Source organism: Cervus elaphus, chromosome 28 (genome assembly GCF_910594005.1).
Source record: "Cervus elaphus chromosome 28, mCerEla1.1, whole genome shotgun sequence".
Taxonomy (NCBI): domain Eukaryota; kingdom Metazoa; phylum Chordata; class Mammalia; order Artiodactyla; family Cervidae; genus Cervus; species Cervus elaphus.
Window position 1 is genome coordinate 60,753,690 of NC_057842.1, and position 21,038 is coordinate 60,774,727.

Genomic DNA, 21,038 nt, shown 5'->3' on the forward strand with positions numbered 1-21,038 from the left:
GTGGGCTAGGGGACGATCTGATGCCCCATTTAAAAGGGCGCTCATCCTGCTCAAAAGGGCTCCATCCTTATGACCTCATCACCTCCCAAATGTCCCACTTTCAAATGCCACTGCACTGGGGGATAAGGTTTCCACATGTGAATTTGGGGGAGACAAACATTCAGACCACAGCAGCTCTACAATAGACTCATCAGAAACAGTGATTTTAAAAATATATGTATCATGGGCTTCCATGGTAGTCCAGTGGTTAAGTATCCACCTGCCAATGCAGGGGACATGGGTTCAATCCCTGGTCTGGGAACTAAGATCCCATAAGCCCTGCAGCAACAAAGGCCACGTGCCACAACTGCTGAAGCCCCCGTACCCAAAAGCCCATGCTCTGCGACAAAGGAAACCACTGCAATGAGAAGCCTGCACACCACAACTCAAGAGCAGCCCCCACCCTCCACAACCAGAGAAAGCCCACGTACAGCGACAAAGACGAAGTGCAGCCAAAAGTAAATAAGCTAATTAAATATACACATGTATACATATGTGTATGCATCAGACCACCACCATTCCTGTGCCATCAAACCCAAATTCCTTTCCATGACCTAGAAAGCCTGACGTATCCGCTCTTGCCCATCCCAACCTCGTCACAGCTAACTCTCCCCTCCATGATCACGGCCCAAGAGTGCTCCCTGGGACCTGAGCACACAGCTCACACCGTCAGTCACGCGGAGGTCCTTGAGGTGGGGGGGGGCAACACAGGCGGAGGGACTACTAAGTACAAAGGTCCTCAGCACCGTGGGGCTACAGGAGGGTGCTCCTTACCATCACTTTAACATCATGGAAGATCAGAGGCGTTCACAGGGCAATCTTCTTCCTAACGCCAAAATCTTCCTACTCTATGGTAGTAGTTCATACTGGAATCACCGGGGAGCTTTAAAAATAGTGGTGCTCAGGCTCTTTCTGCAGAGGTTCTTATTACACCATTTTCCAAAGCTTCCCTGCAGATTTAAAGTGGAATTGGGCATGAGAATGACTACTCCACAGCACCTCGGACAAGTGAAGGCATTCATTGATGAATGCCATCCATACCCTCTCCATTACAGAGGGGAGCATGGGTTCCTAAAACTCAACCAGCCTTCCTCCCCATGCTTACTGGGCCAGACTAAAAGGACTAAAAGTTTGCTGTCCATGCCCAGTAAACTCCATTCTTATAGAATCAAACCTAATAGAAACTTATTCAATAACCAACAGGCTTAGACTTGAAGAAACTGTGGGATTTGAGTGGTGATGGCAAGGAAAATGTCTTGGAGTATAAATCATGGCTCTTGCAGGTGGTTTTCCTGACCTTTTAAGATAGAGTGGATTTCTTTCGCAGGACAGTTCTCTGCAAGGGGAACGTGTGGCAAAGAAACGGTGGTCTCTACTTGAACTCATTTCATTCTGAAACACCAACTGCTACAATCAGAATGCATCTGATTGACCCTGAAAAATTCAGCTCTCTGAGACAGTGTAAAAAACTGTTTATAGTCCATGTGTTGAAAGTGGGTGCTCACAATCCTTTGCTTGATGCACTAATGTCTTTCCTTTTTTTGGCCGCACCATGAGGCATGTGGGACTGAATTTCCCCAACCAGGGATCGAACCCCTGCCCTGCGCTGGAATGTGGAGTCAACCACTGGCCCCTCGGGAAATCCCAACTGCTCTCATTTCTCATGAACCTCCCCCTGTTTGCAGTAAGTGTGACATGTCAGCCGCAGTGCTCTGGAGCTGTGACCTCAGTCTCCAAGTCCCCCTACCATTTGGGGAGTGCAGTGGCCTGTCAACTCTGAAAGAGGCTTGGGGGAAAGTGACCATTAGTAGGAAAGCTCTGGGGCCAAAAGTGAAAAGTGAGTCCCTCTGTTGTGTCTGACTCTCTGCGACCCCATGAACCGGGGCCTACCAGGATCCTCCATCCATGGGATTTTCCAGGCAAGAGTACTGGAGTGGGTTGCCATTGCCTTCTCCAGGGGATCTTCCCAACCCAGGGATCGAACCCGGGTCCCCCGCAATGTAGGGAGACGTTTTTACCGTCTGAGCCACCAGGGAAGTCAAAGCAAATGCCTTGTGACCAAGGGCACTATTTATAATTCCTAGAAACATAAACAAAGACAAAAGAGGAAGACAAAAATAGAAAGAGGGCCTGTCACCCTCATCGTCTTTTCTCCAAGCTCTGTAGCATGGCTTATCTCTCCCAAAAGATAATCTGGGATGAAGAAAATCTGCCTCAACTAAACACTGCCATTCTTCCCTCAGTTCTCTGCCAATGCAAAGGCTTCTCTCACATGGAAGGAGGTACAAGAGACAGAAAATGATGAAAACAGTCATCTGTGGAGTCTGAAAACAGACTCCACAAAAGCAGATAAGAAGCAGGGGCCACTGGCAAGATTACTCTAAGATAGTGAATCTCAACCCTGATGGCACATTGCAATCACCCAGGGAGTTTTAAAAATACTGATCCTGCATCCCATCTCCAGAGCTTCTGGTTCAATTGGAATTGGATGGGTCCTGGGCTGGAGATTTTTTTTTAAGCTCCAGATGACTAACTCAAGCCAGAGTTGAAAACCGTCCCATAGTTTGGCATAGGGTTCCAAGCACCCATACAATAATCCTAAATATAAATCAACCTCCTGAGAAGATGGCTGGTCACTGACAAGAAATGAGTATAAGTGTGAAAAAAAAAAAGCATTTTGGGAAAAAGTCTAGGTAGGATGATTTCTTTTCAAGGTAAGGCATTAGGGCTGTAACAAAACATCTCTAAATTCATAGAAGATAAGAAACTGGGGTAGAGGGATTCAATTATTATTAACAGAAAGAATGAAACAAAGGAAAAAGCAAGTGTGTGAGCTCAACAAAGCAAACTCCGCTGAGAAGTTCCCCTATTAACACGGTAGTTTTTCTTTATAATAAGCAAGTAGTGGGTAAGAAGTATAAGAAGCTAGTAGTGGGTAAAACACGAGTCACTTTTTTCCAGAATTGAGAAAAATCCACAGTAAATATCCATCGTGCCCTATGATAGCCAGGGAATGTTTATTCCATTGTGGCTTTTCAGAGAACAGGATTAAAATCCATACAATATTGATTTTAGTCTTTGTGGAATATATCGCAAATGTTTGTATATGACTTTTAAATGCCAGAATTGTTAAAACCATGGAGCACACCCTCCGTCCTTAGTGAGACAAGGGCAATTCAAGGTGACAGATGGTCCCTCCTCTGATTTATACCTTCCGTATTCTGTTATAAAGAGCTTTCTAAAGTGCAACTTCATTCCAAGCACTCCCCTGCTGCACATCGTCCAGCACTGTCGGTTCTCGGGTGCCTCCCTGCAAAGCCTCCATGCCCCCTTCTCCAGTCTTCTTTATCTCTGAAGGTTTCCTTACCATCTTGTGCTCTAGATACACATGGCCCCCAGACAGCTGCACTTTATGACACCTCTTGGCTTTTGTCCGTGTTCTCCTTGTACTGAGAGAGCCTTCTTCCACGTGCCCCAGCCCACCCAGGTCTAGAGAAACTCATGTCTCTCAAGACTCAGTTCAAAAGTAATTTCAACTGTAAAGCTTTTCCTGACCTTTCTGTAAAGAACTGACCTCTCTCTCTTTTGCCCACCATCCCCTCTAACGTGCACACTTACGCTTGACCATTTATATGTTTAACTAATTTCCCATCCAGACTCAGAGCGCTTTGATGGCAGAGATGGTGGTGCATTTATATACTAGCACCTATAAGACTAGTTGATAGCAAGTTTTCAATAAGCTTATTTTATGAATTGAGCTTAACTGGATGTACTGAATGACTCTCCATAAGTTAACCTCCCTCCCCTCCTCTCCCTCCCTCTCAACACACACATATACACACAAAGAAGGGAAGAGAAGGCTAAGAAGGGACCAGAGGGGGACACCTCTTGTGAAAGTTCCATGACCAGTCAGGCTGTCTGACCTTACGTACCATGGATGTCCTCCGCCCGGGGTCTGAAGGCAGAAGTGGGGGGCTGTTTTCCCGGCGTGGGAAGCCCTGGCAAGAGCTGTTTGGAGAACTGGAGCTTCCTGAGTCACCGTACAGCTGTCCCTTCTCAGAAAACAGTCTGGACAGGAAGCTGGCCTTGCGACTGCTGGGGTAAGATCTGTCTCTTGCCTCCTGGACCCTGCTGTCTCTCCTGCTGCCGTCGCTGTGTCTGCAGTGACTGTGCAAGTCTGCAAGGGGTCCCCCTGAGGGCTGTCGGTCCTGGGACTGCTCCCAGGGGCCTGTTGTATGTGGTGGACAATGCCTAGGAGCCATCCTTGTACCTAGCCAGGAGTGAGGCCTTACAGTCTGCAAGCCAAATGAAGACTGGTCTGGCTGCTGTCCTGGGTGCTGAATTCTAGCACCGTCGTCCCAGGGACACGGGCTGTGGACATGGAGCTGTCCGTTGTGCTGATTTTTCTCAGCCCAGTCTTTTTTACTATAGCAAGGGTCTACGTCAAGTTGCCTGGGCTGTGGGATATGCCACGTCGTTTTAGAATTCGGCACATTGACTCGGATCACTTGCTGTTGATTGTTGGCTTGAAGGAGGGAGATTTTCTCAGGGAAAGGAGAGCAAGTCATACACTGCTGGGTCACTGAATGTTTTTTCACATGGAATGGAGGTCTCCTGTCATCCTCAATGCCCTCACTGCTGGATTTGTCATAAAGCGTTTTTATGATTTTCCTGATGCCCAGATGAAATATTTCCAGTATGTTCAGAAACAAAGAGATGGCTGCAATGCTGTGCATAAAGAGCATGAAAATGGTCTTCTCTGTGGGCCTGGACACGAAGCAATCCACTGCATTGGGGCAAGGAGGTTGAGTGCATTTGTAAAGAGGGTGCATTTGAAACCCATAGAGAATATATTGGCCTACCATGAACCCTACTTCCAGCAGAGATCTGGTCAAGACGTGTAAGACATAAGTACGCAGCAGACATCCTTTCAGCGGGACTTTTTGGATCCTCTTCTGCTCCTCTAATTTCCTCAGTTCTCTATCCATCCTTTGCTGATCCTCCAATTCAAGCTCTGGATTCTCCATCTGGGCTCTAAGCTGTGACTTCTTCCTCTGCCTTTCCTTTTCAAAGGCCCTGAGTCTATACAGTGCATGGCCCATATATACTAGAGAGGGAGAAGACACAAAAATGATCTGTAAAACCCAGAACCTGATCAAGGAGATAGGGAAAGCATCATCATAACAGACAGTGTTGCAACCTGGCTGCTGGGTGTTGCAGGCAAATGCTGACTGTTCGTCATCCCAGACATCTTCAGCAGCCACACCAAGTATCAGCATTCGGAAAATGAAGAGGATGGTCAGCCAGATTTTCCCCACCATGGTTGAGTGGGAGTGAACTTCCTCTAAGATGCCACCCAATAAATTCCAATCCCCCATGGTAAGAGACTAATGTCTGAAACATACAGAAAACACTAAGATTAATAGAATCCATGGGTATAATATATAAAAACACGATCAATACCGCAGGCTCTCTCTTCATGTCAATAAAACTATGAAGGACTTTCCAGCCCTAATACTTATGGTTCATGCTTGCTGAAATATTTCTAAGGAATAGGTTTTGGAAAAAATACGAAAGACCCTCCCCAGTCCAACCCAATTCCTTCCTATCCTCTTCTCTCCTACACAAAGTTGACTGTCATTCTAGTATACTCATTGGCCATCATATTTGTACAATACATTCTATTCCATAATTTTGCCCATTTTTCTAACATATGAAGTGCCATATTTACCATACATCTTACATGATCTTAAATAAGTCTCAACTTCTTTAGGAAGTCTTCCCAGCCATCTCAAGTCAGAGTGATTTTCCCATTTCTGAATTCATACATTAGTGCTTGTATTACTCATTTGGTACCGTGCCTAAATGAGCTTTGTGATAGTTGTCTTATGTTCTCTTTTCTGAAAAGGTACTCTTTATACAGACAGAGATGCTTTCTATTTCATTTTGATCTTGACATATGAAGGCATCAATAAACAATAGTTAACTGAATTGTCTTTTTAAAAACTCAGCACCTTGACTCTATCACTGGAAAAATCATCAACAGAAAAACCAAGTAGATCCTCATTATATGTTATCGACGGCTCCTACTGCAAGACTGAAAGTACGTGCAGAGAGAATAGAACTCAGCCAAATGAACCCTCAGGATCTGGCACAGGGTAGCAGTAAAGATTCAGCAGGCTCAGAAGCAGTACCAGCAATGACATATGATTAGATCCACAAAGCCATATCTGGAACAGAAGATTTTCATGGAAGCTCTGCTTACTTAGAAGAAAAGTGAATATAAACTGCTTCGCTAGCAAGTCTGGGAGCTGCGGAAGAATCAAGGCATAGACCATGAATGGGTCATTGGGTTCACCTTGAAAAAAACAAGACGTTTCTCAAGGTTCAATGAGGTTAAAATACTTGAGGGTTTACGGGCTTCTAATGTGGATGACTTCCAGATATGAAAGAAACAGGAAAAACAGGTAAGTGTTGTTAAGTTAAACAGATAATGAAACAGTTCTCTCCTTCCACAATTCATTTATTCAATAATGTGTACTAAAATTTATCATACAGACACTGTGCTAGATACCAAGGAATTCAACAATAAACAATACTTCATTCAGACTTCACAGTACTTAGTCACCAGGAATTCCCAGTAACATATAAAATGGACAGTGAAAAAGTTATGAATATCAAATAAAAAATAGAGGAGAAAAAAAAAACACAGAATTGTTATATTTTCCCTACTTATCTCCAAACACAAAAGTAAATTCCAGATGGAATAAAGTATTAAATGTAAAAAAACTAAACCATAGAAGTATTGAAGTAAAATGTAAGAGAATGTTCTATAATCTTGAAGTAGAAGCAGGCTTTTTAAGTACATCAATGCCAGAAATTATAACTAGGGAAAAAATTAGATTTTACCCAACAAAACTGGATAGCAAAGGTGGAGATTTCCAGAAGGTATTTGGGTCTAGAGAATAAAAACAAAATATGCAAACTACAGATAAATAAGCATTTGTACATAATCATTGAATAGGTTGAGATCACCTAGGGACAAAAAGAAAAAGTAAGCCAATGGCAGAACCCTGAGAAACAGCATGGGAAAAAGTCTACAAATGAAAAATGAGACATGGCCAATGAGAAAGAGGGGGAAAACCATAAGGGTGAAGGCACTGAAACCAAAGTAGGACAGAGTTTCAAGGAGAGAATAGTTGACAACGTCGAATACCACTATTTAAATAAATCAATGTAATGGTGAGATAGATCATGCTCAGATTAGAAAACTAAGCATTTATAAAGGTGTCAATTCTTTCCAAATTCATTCATCCATAGCTCACTGAATAAAATAAAATCCTACAAACACATACATATGTACACATATGTATGAGATGTATATATATGTGACTATGTAAGTGTGGAGAGACGACGCAAAAGGCACAAATGATGAAGTTCATGTCGGCTCCCGGAGGTCTGCAGGAGACCATGAGGGCGGGAGAAGAGCTTGAAGGCAGAAGCAAAAAGATGGAGACGCTTCTAAGGAAGCATGACTGATTCTCACCCAGTACACACATTTATATACACGCACACCTGTATGTACATACATACGCATGAACATCTTTTAAGATAAAATTTTAAAAGCAGTAGGTACCTGTCAGAATCTAGAAGAGGTATTAATGAGTCTTTTCTATTTTACTCCATACACTTGTTCAAAATTCGGAAATTAAGAATGTAGTTATATCTACCACTTGCAAATAAAAATTAGATTATAAAATTTTGGACTATTTCTTATTAACTGAAACAGTAACTTACTAAGCTCTATCCTCTCTTAAAGACTTTCAGTCCTTTCCCATAATTATTCCTTTAATATTGTCTGGCCATTGTTCTTTATTAAAAACTAACTCCTTTAGTACTTAAAAAAAAAAATCTAGAGCTTCTATTTTATATAAAAACCTGAAAGTGAAAAAGCTAACTCATGTTATTAACTTATTCTCTATTTAGAAATCCTAAACTATTTAAAGTTCTTTTTGCCACTATCTCTTTAAAACATAGAAATTATAATTTTTAAATAGCAAAAAGAAAACTGGAAATAGGAAATACACAAAACAGAAAAATGATCATGCATATTAGCATGCAAGAGTGAGATTCTTTAGACAAATATTTCTGTTTCCTCAGGTCCAAGTAATACCCTTGAATTTTCTTTATCAAATAAAATATAAAGAAGTTGGCACTCCTTTTGTGAATTTTGCTTCAAATATTACCTTTATATCCCCACAGGAATTTCCTGTATTTCTTACAAACAAGAGATACTACATATTTACCACTTACCTTAGGAGTAGATAAAAAAATGACTGGGCTCTAAGAACCTTCAAGTTGGACCATGTGTGGCTAATTAGTGGAACTGCTGCTGGTTGCAGATATAAAGGCTCTGACCTGCTGGCTGTGGGGCCCAGTTCAGAACAAGCTCAGTAATTTTGATCAATGGGGTCTAACCTAGTCCTCCCCTGAGGTCAAGATGTCCTTTGGTGCTTTTAAATTTTCTTATGTTTCTTCCCTAATTGGCACAAGGCTAGAGCCCCTCCCAGTGTACCATATTTGGAAATGAAAAGTGAAACAAATGAGAATTTTCCTTTTTCATTTGTAGGTGATTACAGTGATTTGAATTTCAGTGCATTTCTTTCAGTCAATTGATTGCTCTGTGAATCGATGTCACAGATCAATGGGTCATGTCCAATTTCATCAAGAGCCGCCTGGGGCGAATCTGGCCTCACCAAATGGGAACAAGTAATAATAGAGTGACAATCAAACCCCAAGTGTTCTTGCAAATCATGTCAGGCTGAAAGGAGAAATAGCTCAAAAGGAAATTAAACATTTTCAGACCACGAAGAGGGGGCTGTGCCTGTCTGTAGATTATGTGTTCTAGCAATATTCTATTAGGCTGAAACAGGCAGCTCAGGAAAAAATTTATTTTTTCCAGTAGAGAGTCTGAAAACCTTAGAAACCCATGTCAAATTTTTGTAAAGTGTTTGAATTCAGAGAGGTCAAATGATTTGCCCAGGGCAAACAGAGACCAGATCTTCTAACTCCCAGCCCTGCAGAATCTTCCGTGCGTCACATCTCAAGTACACAATCTTACTGTCACCTTAGAGGAGTTGACAGCAATGGTGTCACCAGAACACAAGAATGGCTTCAAGTCACAGCTCTGAGGCACACTTCTAAGCTTGGTCTTTTCCATATAATATATAGAAAATACATAAAATCATTGACAGTTCCTAAGTATCATCTGCCTATATATTTAGTTTTAAAGAAAGGATGATGACGAAAGGTGGACAGGTTGGGGTGGGGAGGTTAAATTTCCACTACCCTGGTACACTAGCCTCAAGTACAAACTGACAGAATTAACTAGAGGTGAAATCACACAGTGTATTAACATGTGTATTTGTATAGTATTGGGTATATTGTCCAAGAAAGCCCTTGACATCTACTCCTAAAGTTCACCTGCAAAGTAATGTATGCTTAAATGCATTTTACCAGAATCAAAATACTAAATTCATACATTTATAAGGGTATATAAAATAAGTCCTAATATTAGATACCTCAAGGAAAGGTAACATGATGAATGAGGAAGAGGTGAGATGAATACTTTTACATGGAATTCTCTATATGTGTTACCTACTCAAGAAAATAAATGTCCAAGCCACACACACACACAAAAATGCAACCATACATCTGATTTTTTTTAAAGTCTTCAGCATATGAATCAATCCAATCTTTACTCTTGAAGACCTTGAGCAGCTAGGTGAATTATCTGTGAGACAGGCACAGAGTGCCTCTCCAAACCTCACACAAGTAACTGAAGTGTCCTGATGAGGTCAGTAACGTTGGCACGGCACAGCTGTGGGAAACACAGGAGCAGCTCGGGGTGGAGCGTCATCAAAACCCACCGGAGGGTTCAGCGAAAACCAGCACACCGGAGGCTGCGGGTTCAGTTCAGCGAAAACCAGCACACCGGAGGCTGCGGGTTCACTGCCATAGAAGACATGTTTCGTTTCGTTTGGTTTTGTATCTACTTTTTTAAAGTTCCTACTTTTACTCACACCAGAAGTTCTGCTGCATCTGTGGAGTCACTAGCAGGCCTAAAGCATACTCAGATCTGAAACAGAGGGAACGGAAAGGTTAGAGAGAATACACATCTCAGGGCGGAGAAAGAGGCACCGGTCCACAGCCTCTGCCTTCGTGCTCAGGGGCCTCCAGTGTTCACAATGCCACCTTCTTCACGCCTGGTGGTATAAACTCCTGTGGGCAGAAGTGAGAGCCCCCCCCAAGACTCGTGACTTGCTCTATTGCCGTGGTCTGCAACCGAACCTGCAACGTCCCAGAGGTCTGCCTATACACCGATCACCAAGGGAGCAGGTGATTCACTCAGCCCCCAGCTCTTGAAACATTTTCTGCACTTGTTTCTTTTTTTTTTTTTTGTGGAGTACTCTTCAAAAATGTTTACAATGTGGATCTTTGAGTGATAAATCTTACTGCTTTTATTAAACTTTCACATGTGAATAACACTATAAATGGACATAAAATTTTAGCTCTACTACTTTAAAAATAGTTTCCTTACAGCAAGCATTGCCCTTCAGAAGAGTAAGGTCAGTATGATTCCTGTTCTTTGCACAATGATCTACTGTCTAAAAGCCTGTAGATGTTTCTTATTATATTTTTAATATTCCTAATTTCAGTATGTGTCTAGATATGGGGTACTTTTTGCCATTGGGCACTCTGTGGTGTCTCAATCTTTAAAAATTTTTCTTCTTCTGACCTTTTGTGTTACTGGAATGTTGGGACATCTACTTCTGTCTGTGGGAGGTCTACTTCATCCCACTTACTTCAACATTCATATTTTCTATTTACCTTTTTTTGCTTCCTGTGGACAAGTTTCTCAATCCGACTTTTCAACTCACTAATTCATGCATCTATCTGTTCAGTTCGGTCGCTCAGTTGTGTCCGACTCTGCAACCCCATCGACTGCAATATGCCAGGCTTCCCAGTCCATCACCAACTCCCAGAGTCTGCTCAAACTCATGTCCATCAAGTTGGTGATGCCATCCAACCATCTGATCCTCTGTCATCCACTTCTCCTCCCACCTTCAATCTTTCCCAGCATCAGGGTCTCTTCAAATGAGTCAGTTCTTCATATCAGGTGGCCAGAGTACTAGAGTTTCAGCTTCTATCAGTCCTTCCAATGAATATTCAGGACTGATCTCCTTTAGGATGGACTGGTTGGATCTCCTTGCAGTCCAAGGGACTCTTGAGTCTTCTCCAACACCACAGTTCAAAAGCATCAAGTCTTCAGCACTCAGCTTTCTTTATAGACCAACTCTCACAACCGTGCATCACTACTGGAAAAACCACAGCTTTGACTAGACGGACCTTTGTTGGCAAAGTCATGTCTCTGCTTTTTAATATGCTGTCATAGCTTTTCTTCCGAGGAGCAAGCGTCTTTTAATTTCATGGCTGCAGTCACCATCTGCAGTGATTTTGGAGCCCAAGAAAATAAAGTCTCTCACTGTTTCCACATCTATTTGCCATGAAGTAACAGGACCAGATGCCATGATCTTACCTTTCTGAATATTGAGTTTAAAGCCAACTTTAAGCCAACTTTTTCACTCTCCTCTTTCACTTTCATCAAGAAGCTCTTTAGTTCCTCTTCACTTTCTGCCTTAACGGTGGTGTCATCTGCATATCTGAGGTTATTGATATTTCTCCTGGCAATCTTGATTCCAGCTTGTGCTTCATCCAGCCCAGCGTTTCTCATGATGTACTCTGCATATAAGTTAAATAAGTGAGGTGACAATATATAGCCTTGATGTACTCCTTTTCCTATTTGGAACCAGTCTGTTGTTCCATGTCCAGTTCTAACTGTTGCTTCCTGACCTGCATACAGATTTCTCAAGAGACAGGTCAGGTGGTCTGGTATTCCCATCTCTTTAAGTCCAGTTTGTTGTGATCCACACAATCAAAGGCTTTGGCATAGACAATAAAGCAGAAGTAGATGTTTTTCTGGAACTCTCTTGCTTTTTTGATGATCCATTGGATGTTGGCAATTTCATCTCTGGTTCCTCTACCTTTTCTAAATCCAGCTTGAACATCTGGAAGTTCTGTTTACATACTGTTGAAACCTGGCTTGGAGAATTTTGAGCATTACTTTGCTAGCATGTGAGATGAGTGTAATTGTGCAGTAGTTTGAGCATTCTTTGGCATTGCCTTTCTTTGGGACTGGAATGAAAACTGACCTTTTCCTGTCCTGTGGCCACTGCTGAGTTTTCCAAATTTGCTGGCATACTGAGTGCAGCACTTTCAGAGGATAATCTATGAGGATCTGAAATAGCTCACCTGGAACTCCATCACCTCCACTAGCTTTGCTTGTAGTGACACACCTGTACCCACTCTATTTTCATTCCATTTTACCTTTACTTTAAATATTATGGTTTTGATATTTCTACTTGGTTATTTATTATACCACACGGCCAAAATTTTTTTTTCCTTTTAGTGTTTCCTGGCCTTATCTTAGATCGTTATGGTCTTCTGTAATCCAGTTTGTTTTCTCGGATTCAGTGGTACCTCTTAGTTGCTTCTCTACTTTGGCTTGTGAACCCATTTGCCTGGTGGTAAGGATTCTTATGCACTGAAGGGCTAGGGGCCAGCGGAGGGCTTGGCTATGCTGGGACGGAAAGAAAGGGGAAAGGTCAAGCCTTATGGCAGACTGCCCCAGAACTATACAACCACAGTTCATCATTTCAGTTTGTTATCCACCAAGTAATCCTTCAGATCAGGGCTTCCCCTGCAGACAATGGGAGAAATGGCAATTTCCCTCAGTAACTTCAGAGCTCCAAGCCTAGATTGTAACCTACCAGTATCACCAGTCTGAAGGAAGAGGGATGGATAAATAATGCAGTCAGGCAATCCTTACCTGCTTTCCCCAGATCCTCACCCAAAAGGAGTTTTTGCACTGCCCTGATCTTGTCTGTGAGGACCCCTGGGGCACTGTTCACGGTACCGGTACCTGCTATGAGAAAGCCGGCAAGAGCAACCGGTTTGCTCCAACGAATCCGCTCCAGCACATTCAGCCAGCCATGCCCCCACCAAGAGCCACTTCAAAGCAGCCCGCAAGGCCCCCGGGCATTTTATCTTTCTTCCATTTTAATTACCATCTAAACACAACAAAAGAAACATTCTAATACACAATAAGAGAACCATTCTAATCAGAATATAACAGAACTTTACATGGTTTTATTTATACATTACTGGTAATGAAAGCAAACTTTATACAAAAAGTTTTATACAAATAAAAAAATCCTTGGCCAGGCACAGCCATTCATGTGTGTGTATACAACCAAACATACACACACACAGGAAGTATTTTACATCATTGTAATTGTACATATTTACAGACACACTATTTAAATTATTTTACAATTTAACAAAATGAGGACAGGCAATTACAAAAGCAAATAAAAATGGATGAAACAAACTAAATAATGGTTAAGTTTAAAATGTTACAAAACTATTTTTAAAAATCTGGAAAAGAAAGTCATTTCTTTGAAATATCAAAACTAAGATTTCAATACTGTTTCATTGTTGCTTTTACCTTAATAACAAGTTGTAACCTGTTTAGAAATAAATATCCTGATAGTAACAGGTGAGCAAGTCAGACTGATGTCAGGAGCAAGTTGACCATGTTGGCCTGAAGTTAAGAGTCAGCATGTAATAACAAATGCAGATTATTATCTGGTAATCAAATATGTCATAAAACTGCCCTCTCCTGCTCCATTAAAAACATGAAGAATTCCAAGCTTTTGTGTAGTATGCAATATCAATTAAGACTCCAAGAAACTCAGCAACTTATCTGTAATATAAGAAAATGTTAAAGTTACGACACTGTTTTTCTGACATGATCATTTAATAAACTGCTGTTCTTTCAAGTGAGTGCTACTTAGACAACGTGTGTGTATGTGTGTTAGTCACTCAGTCATGTCTGACTCTTTGCAACCCCATGAACGCGAGCCTGCCAGAATCCTCTGTCCATGGGATTCTCCAGGCAAGAATACTGGAGTGGGTTGCCATGCCCTTCTCCTGGGGATCTTCCCAATCCAGGGATCGAACCTGGGTCTCCCTGTTGCAAGCAGATTCTTAACCATCTGAGCCACCAGGGAAGCCCTAGATAATACTGGTGGTTAAAGAACTAGCTTTTTCCAGAATTAGGTTGGTAACTTTATCATTACACTCTGCTTTTGACAAGAATTTAATGAGACTATAGAACTGGAAGGAAAAAAAATCAGCAAAGAAACAAACTAGGAATGAAATAACATACTATTTGTGCTATCACGCAAGTAAATAAAATGTCAAGTATCAAATCCATGGAAAAAACTGTACATTTGCAATGGAATTTGGAAATTTCAAACTAATAAACATCACTTCCAGACACAAGTTAATTCTTTCATGAATGGACATTATCTTCAAAAAGAGAATGGAAGTCACATTTTATAACAATGTTCAGATAAAACCGCAGTTTAACTTCTTAAAGGTAGTGAAAATTTTTAACTTTATTTATAATGAATCTGAAAAATAATCAGGCAATTTTTGCATCAAACTATTTTTTTAAGGTTCTTTAGAATAAGCTTTTTCTTCAAATCCCCCATTATTCAATCTTACATTCTGAATTACATAAGTAGAATTTTAACTTCACATAAACTAAGTATGTTTTGAAGATTTCATTAAGAAACTAGTTGCTCTAAGAGGATACTGAAATTAACAGATTATCTAAAAGACAGTAATTTATACTATATTTAGGAACAGATTTTTATAACTCAAAAATATTCAGAACCCATCACAATGAGATCAAACTCCAAATATGGTTTTTACTCAGATTTACCTATAAAGTTGGGTGTTTGGATTCAAATAACTATGACTACAAATCAACTGAGAAATAGTGATTTGTTAGATATCTTTACAATTTTCCTTACAGAAAAATCCAAAATATTCAAGCAACTGGCCTAGGTCTTAAAGAAAAAAATCTGACACATATTGCCTTAATAAATCTGTACAAGAATGGCTTAAAGAAACACGTTTGTGCACATTATTAATAATTTAATGTGGTAAATCATGTCACCTCTTCAGATGACAATGGATTTCATGTTTTTAAATGTATGTTTTGTATTTAAAGTATTTTAGCACTCAATTAAAAATGAGAAAATGTTACATTACAATGACTGTACAGACTTCACTGGCTATGAAATATACTGCTATTCAAGAATGTCTTCTTTTCTTTCTTTTGGCTGCACCATACGGCATGCAGGATCTTAGTTCTCTGACCAGGGATCGAACTGAGGCCCCCTGAAGTGGAAGCAGAGTCTTAACCTCTGGGCCTCCAGGGAATTCCCTCATGAATGCTTTTTCTTTTCTTTATCTATAAAAATTTATAATCAATCATCAAATGGATCGGCCCCTGCCTTAGACTCATGAGCACGCAGAAGGTGGAGGAGAGAGGCTACCCGGATCTAACTGCAGCAGGCTTCACTGAGCACGCCCCACCTTCTAAGAAGGTGACTTAGAAGGCTTCCTGAGCACGCGTCCGCCAACCTGTGACTGAAGCCCGGGCTGAACTAGACGTCTCTCACCCGCCACTCACATTTCAACAACTAGTGAGCCGCTAACCGCACAGGTACAGTGTCAGACACTTACTTTACTAGCCTCCTGCAGTGTATCCATCAACTACCTGCATTTGGACTTTTCAAAGAGCTTCATTAGCTGCTGGAATCTTTCTGAGACCTGAAAAATTTTAAATGAGGGTTAATTGTAAATATTGTAATAATATATTCTGTATCTTTGATGAATATTTTCAGAAAACATCTAAAATAAATAAATTTTTAAAAAATTTAAAAAATAAAGTCAGCCTTCTGATTTGTGAAAAAAAAAAAAAAGAAAACACTTAAAGACTGAGAAAGCTACTCTTAATAATAATGGTAAATAATATTTCGGAAAACAAAATATCTTCGTAATAAAGGTAACTGCTATTTAACTTTTCAATATTAAACTTTCTTAAGCAACAAAGCATCATTACAAAATTGCTTGAAGGCAAATAAGTAAATGGTAAAATGAGAGAAAAAAGAATTAGGATTGTTTCAAATTTCTTCCACAATCATCAAGCTTTTAACAGTTCTACATGACGAACGTGAAGAACCAAACTCTTTTTTTTTTTTTTGGCCCCACTGTGCAGCTTGCAGGACCTTGGCTCCCCAGCCAGGGGCTGAATCCACACTCTTGGTAATGAAAGTACAGAGTCCTATCTACTGGATGACCAAAGAATTCTCCAAAGAGCAATACTTTTAAAGATGTTAGCTAATAAATATCTATATATTTTAAACACATTAAAAATAAAATCTAAGTATTTACAGTAGCACCGTCTGTGAAACAACAGAGATGTAAAATTTGGGTAGTTACCTGATATGGATTTTTATTCAACTTAGCAGCTAAATGAGTAAATGTTTTCAATGATGGCCCTTTTTTCTGACATTCCAATAAAATTTCCCGGTCATCATTTCTGAAGGGGGAAAGAATGTTAGTTTTTATAGGTTATAACAGAAAGGTAAGAAAAAGTTCACTTTCTTAATATCTACTAATAAGAACTGGCATTTTTGTTAAAACTCATAAAAAAAGGAAAAGTGTATATACTAAAACAAAGGACAATGGTTATCTGAGAGATAAGATTATGGATGATTTTAATCTTTGAGTTCATATATATTTCCCAAATTTTCTAAAACAAATACACTAATGTATTCTTCTAATGACAAAAATGAAAGATTTTCTTAAAATTCTACCTGTAGTATGTAAATAGTACTTATAAAGTTAGGGCCCAAACATGATCACAGACTTAATAGGTGAGAAGAACCAAAAATATAGAATTCAGATATTCTAATCCCTAGAGCTCTGCTTTTTCTACATGGTCTGAACCAATGTTTGTTATTACAATCTCTTGAGATTTTACCATCTACAGGTTACCTGAAATGAAAGCATGGAGGACTGAGGTATTAAAACTGATCCCAATTTCAAGAAAATTCAGTATCATTATACACTCTAGCCAGTCTGGAGATCATGTTCCTCTAGCTTAATGGATTACAACTGTGGTTACCTTTACATCTGAAAGGCAGTCTTTACAACTGCATTTTTTTTTTTTAAGGTCACATTAAAATACAACAAAATTTATAAACTTTCTTTTGAAACGTCTAACTTCAGGGGAAAACTCAAATTACACCCAGTCACACTTTTGTCCTGTTCACCACCCATCATTCCTCCTTTCTAAAGAAAATGTGTGTACACTAGGTCCCTTACGAGTGAAAGATTTTTTTCTTTTCATTGAAAAAGTGAGGTTAAAACATAGTGAAAAGTTCTGTCCATCATGCCAGTACACTTCCCTGGTCAAGGACCACTGCTCTAGACTGTTCTACAGTACAGCTGGGCTGTATCCTAGAGCGTATTTTCTACCAACTTTGGCCACTCTGAAAGTGATCCCTTTCCCTATTTTAAGTTGGGATAAAACTATGACATGATAGACTTCTGGAGTCTCAAAACTTCCTGGTGATTTAATAGTCTCTTAAGATTCTTACCTTGTCCACGAAACTATAATTTCTCCCTTCTTTTTAATAACATTCTTTGCAGAAAGGCTTGTGAAAGAAGTGGCAGGCGCTGCTGATGCATCCTTAGTCCCCGGGCTTTCCTTTAATGATGAGGGGTCTTTAGTTACTGAAGGGGCCTTTTTCTTACTGGCTTTCCTTCGATGAGCATTACCGTTCTCACCAGAGTCTTGGGTAATTTTTTTGGTCTTTTCCCTACTGGTTAAGTCTGTTTCCTTTCTCTGTTTTTTTTGAGAAGAAGGATTTAGATCTGAAAGATTTCTTCTCTTTTTGTGAGGATTATCCAATGTCCCAGGCAACTCTGAACTGTTAGAATTTAATGCTGACTCTGAGTTTAAATCATCCTTTTTCACTTCACCCGAACTGGAAGCTTCCGAGGTTAGATCAATACAGGCCTCCTCAACGACGCATTCCAAAGGCCTGTTCGCCACCTGCACATTTTCTTCCTTTGAGTTATCTTCATCGACACAGATCACCGGACACCCCAAGTCTTCAACAACTATGGCAGGATGGTTACCTTCATTTTTACTGTCACTTGAAACATCTTGTGTCAAATCAATAAAAGTATCAACAGTTTCAGGCTGCATATTGTCTAATACTGGAGCATTCTGATCCACACTACTTCCAGAACATCCCAACTGATCAATATTTAAAACTGTTACTTCTACAAGTTCCCCCAACTTCTTGGTCTCGGTGACTGGATCTTTTGTGAGGTCTATACATGTGTTTGGAAGATGATCCTCAACAGAATGTGGGATTTCTTCCACTGGAGGCAATTCTTCAATGCTTTCAGGCACTTTTGGTTCCCATACTTGATGCAACTTGAAACATTCTTCAGCCTCTTCGGTACTTTGACTCACTTTACCTGAAGCATCTTTAAGAAATTCATATATGTCAGGAACTTCTGTCTGTATCACACAGTCTTGTTCCTCATGAACTAATCTACCATCAACATTCTTACTGGAATTTTTCAGTTCCTCCTTAAAAACTCTGTTCTGACATGAAATATATTCTTCCTCCACAGCTGCATCAGCTTTCTTTTCCATTCTCGGCAGAGAGTCATCAGCCACTGTACTCTGTACAAGAGTAGGGGAGGTGGATGGTGCCGCGCGCCGAATTTTCACAATGAAGTGATCGTTGGACTTTTCCATTATGACAGCATGCATGGGGAGGTTAGGGTGGTACTGAAAGCCTGGGGCGACAGGCCGGCTTGTCCACGACGAAGAACAACTTGATTTACTGCTTGAATTATCAGACTCCAGGGCTAAATGAATATCCTGTTCAGACGCGTCCTCTTCCTCCAGTAGGGCATCCTCACTAAAATGGGCACTAATGACTTCTTCAGGCGTTGCATTAGACAAAGCTTCTGGCTTTAAAAAACTGAGATGGCCGTCTGACTTCAGAGGCGATGGTACTGTTAAAGAGACGGCTAGATCTTCAAGAAGTATGGAAGAAATGCAGGGCCTGCTCTTTTCTGAACCACATACATTATCTTTACTTAAAGCTAGGTTAGTGGACACTTCAAACATACAATTTTCATCCAACACGTCCGGATGGACTGGCAACGAAAGCCCTGAAGACAGAGATGGACCTTTCTCAGACGACAGTAAGGACCAGTTGTCATCACTGACTATCTTGGGGCAGGGAGAAACCACCCCCGAGACCAGCTCTTCAGCTGCACAGGCGGGTACAGATTCACATTTGAGGCTCTCAAGCAGCTGTTTCTCTGGCGTCTTTAACTCCCACTCACTTTTTTCATTGCAGTTGACACTGTTGTCCAAAAGATCAGAACCTTGCAACAAACTTTTAAATATTTCCCCCATCTGTGCATCACTCACTAAATTAAACGTAAGGCTAGATGCCTGCTGTTCAGTAAGAATCTCGAAACTGCGTTCTGGCTTCAAAGGAGCGAGCTGGGATGTCTGGGCATCCTCTGTGGTGCCACCTTCGATTTTTCCTGGCTTTGGGGTGCTCAGGCAGTTTGGTTCCAAGGCGTGCTCTTCAGACTGAGGATTCCTCATACTATCAAAGCAAGTGTTAGTAGTCTTTTTACTGTCATGCTTTACTGTGTTAATACTGGAATTCTTTTGCTCTTGGTGTTTTTCCTCAGATTTTTTACCACCTACTGAAGACTTAGAAGAACCAAGATCTTCTGACTTGGGGGATTTCTCTTTGAACACCTCTTTGCCCAAGCTGTTTGCACGCCCCTTCTGACAGTGTGAAGATCGCGCTTTCTCCTCACTTCTCTTCTCAAGCTTGCCTTCGTCACTGTCACTGCCAACGTTTATGGAGTCACAAAATTTTACAAAGATTTTCTTAAGTTTTGCAAACAAATAGTCGAGTTGTTCATCTACAAATTTCCACAATTTTTTTTTCATATCTGGTAGCTGCTGCTCAAATAAACGATCCACGATGCCATTCTTTTTAACTTGCTTGAGTTTGGACTCTATAACATCACAGAGATTCTTCTGTAAAGTAGTCACTGACTTAGATATTTTGGACAAGTCCAGGTATTTAATTAGTGATGTAAAACTCAAAATTGCTGACTCAATAATTCTATGAAACTGTATTAATGAAAATTTTACCTTGAATTTCATGTAATTTTTCCTTACATGTTTTCTTATCGTTCGTAACATGTGCATAATCTCTCGGACAGAAGAGGGTGTGACAATGATTGGAACTATTTTCTCCAGGCTGGAAGTGCTCATTGACCTCTCTTTCTTCTCTGTTTTTGAAGATCTGCTAGATTCACTTCGTCTTCTGTCCCATCTGCTTTTGGTCTGATGTGTTTTCATAGAGGGTGTCTTCCTGTTGTCTTTATCCAAACGCACAGAGCTGCTCCTGCTTTCTGGGCCAGTTTTTGTCTTCTTCACTTCCGCAGAACCTCTTGGCTTGGCACTTTTGTCAAAACTTCTTTGTGGTTCAGGTTTTTCGCTGTCACTGATAATTTCTCCTTCTTCTAATTCATCTAAAGATGAATTCTTGTGGGAGTCTGCTTCTGCAAATTTGTCAGATTTGCATATTGGCTTTTGATTTTCCTTGTTGAGATCAGACTGACTCGTGGAGGTAGAATGAGCTGAATTTGGTAGAAACACATCTGTGAAAGAGAAAAGCATATTATTGCCACATGACCAATGAGTGTTTATCATTTAACATTTCCACGTTAAATATAACAAGAAATTAAATGTTGAGGCAATTTATTACTTTAATAGCTTTAAAAAAAAAAAGCAGAATGTTAATGTCTAACACTTATCATATGATTCATCTTTACTGGTCTGAGAAGGTGCCTGACAATAATGACACTGCACAGTCTGATCATTTGGGTAGCCG

The 21,038-nt window shown here is 40.4% G+C and overlaps 2 protein-coding genes across 4 annotated transcripts in view; both read right to left on the reverse strand.

The window, feature by feature from the left end:
* Positions 1-3,785: 3,785 nt before the first annotated feature.
* On the reverse strand, positions 3,786-5,417 carry GJA10 (gap junction protein alpha 10). Its single transcript, XM_043890237.1, is given in 4 exon segments — positions 3,786-3,820; positions 3,823-3,900; positions 3,903-3,945; positions 3,948-5,417. Coding segments are annotated over 4 exon segments (1,626 nt in total).
* Positions 5,418-13,288: 7,871 nt separating this feature from the next.
* The window catches only part of CASP8AP2 (caspase 8 associated protein 2), a 31,223-nt gene continuing 23,473 nt past the window's right edge, over positions 13,289-21,038 (reverse strand). For all 3 annotated transcript variants that reach the window (XM_043890202.1, XM_043890203.1, XM_043890204.1), the window contains exons 8-11: positions 17,682-20,805; positions 16,519-16,618; positions 15,760-15,846; positions 13,289-13,924 (exon numbers count right to left, since the gene is read on the reverse strand). In XM_043890202.1, coding sequence (XP_043746137.1) covers positions 15,790-15,846; positions 16,519-16,618; positions 17,682-20,805 — 3,281 coding nt within the window. In that variant the 3' untranslated portion in view covers positions 13,289-13,924; positions 15,760-15,789. The remainder of the gene's footprint in view (positions 13,925-15,759; positions 15,847-16,518; positions 16,619-17,681; positions 20,806-21,038) is intronic.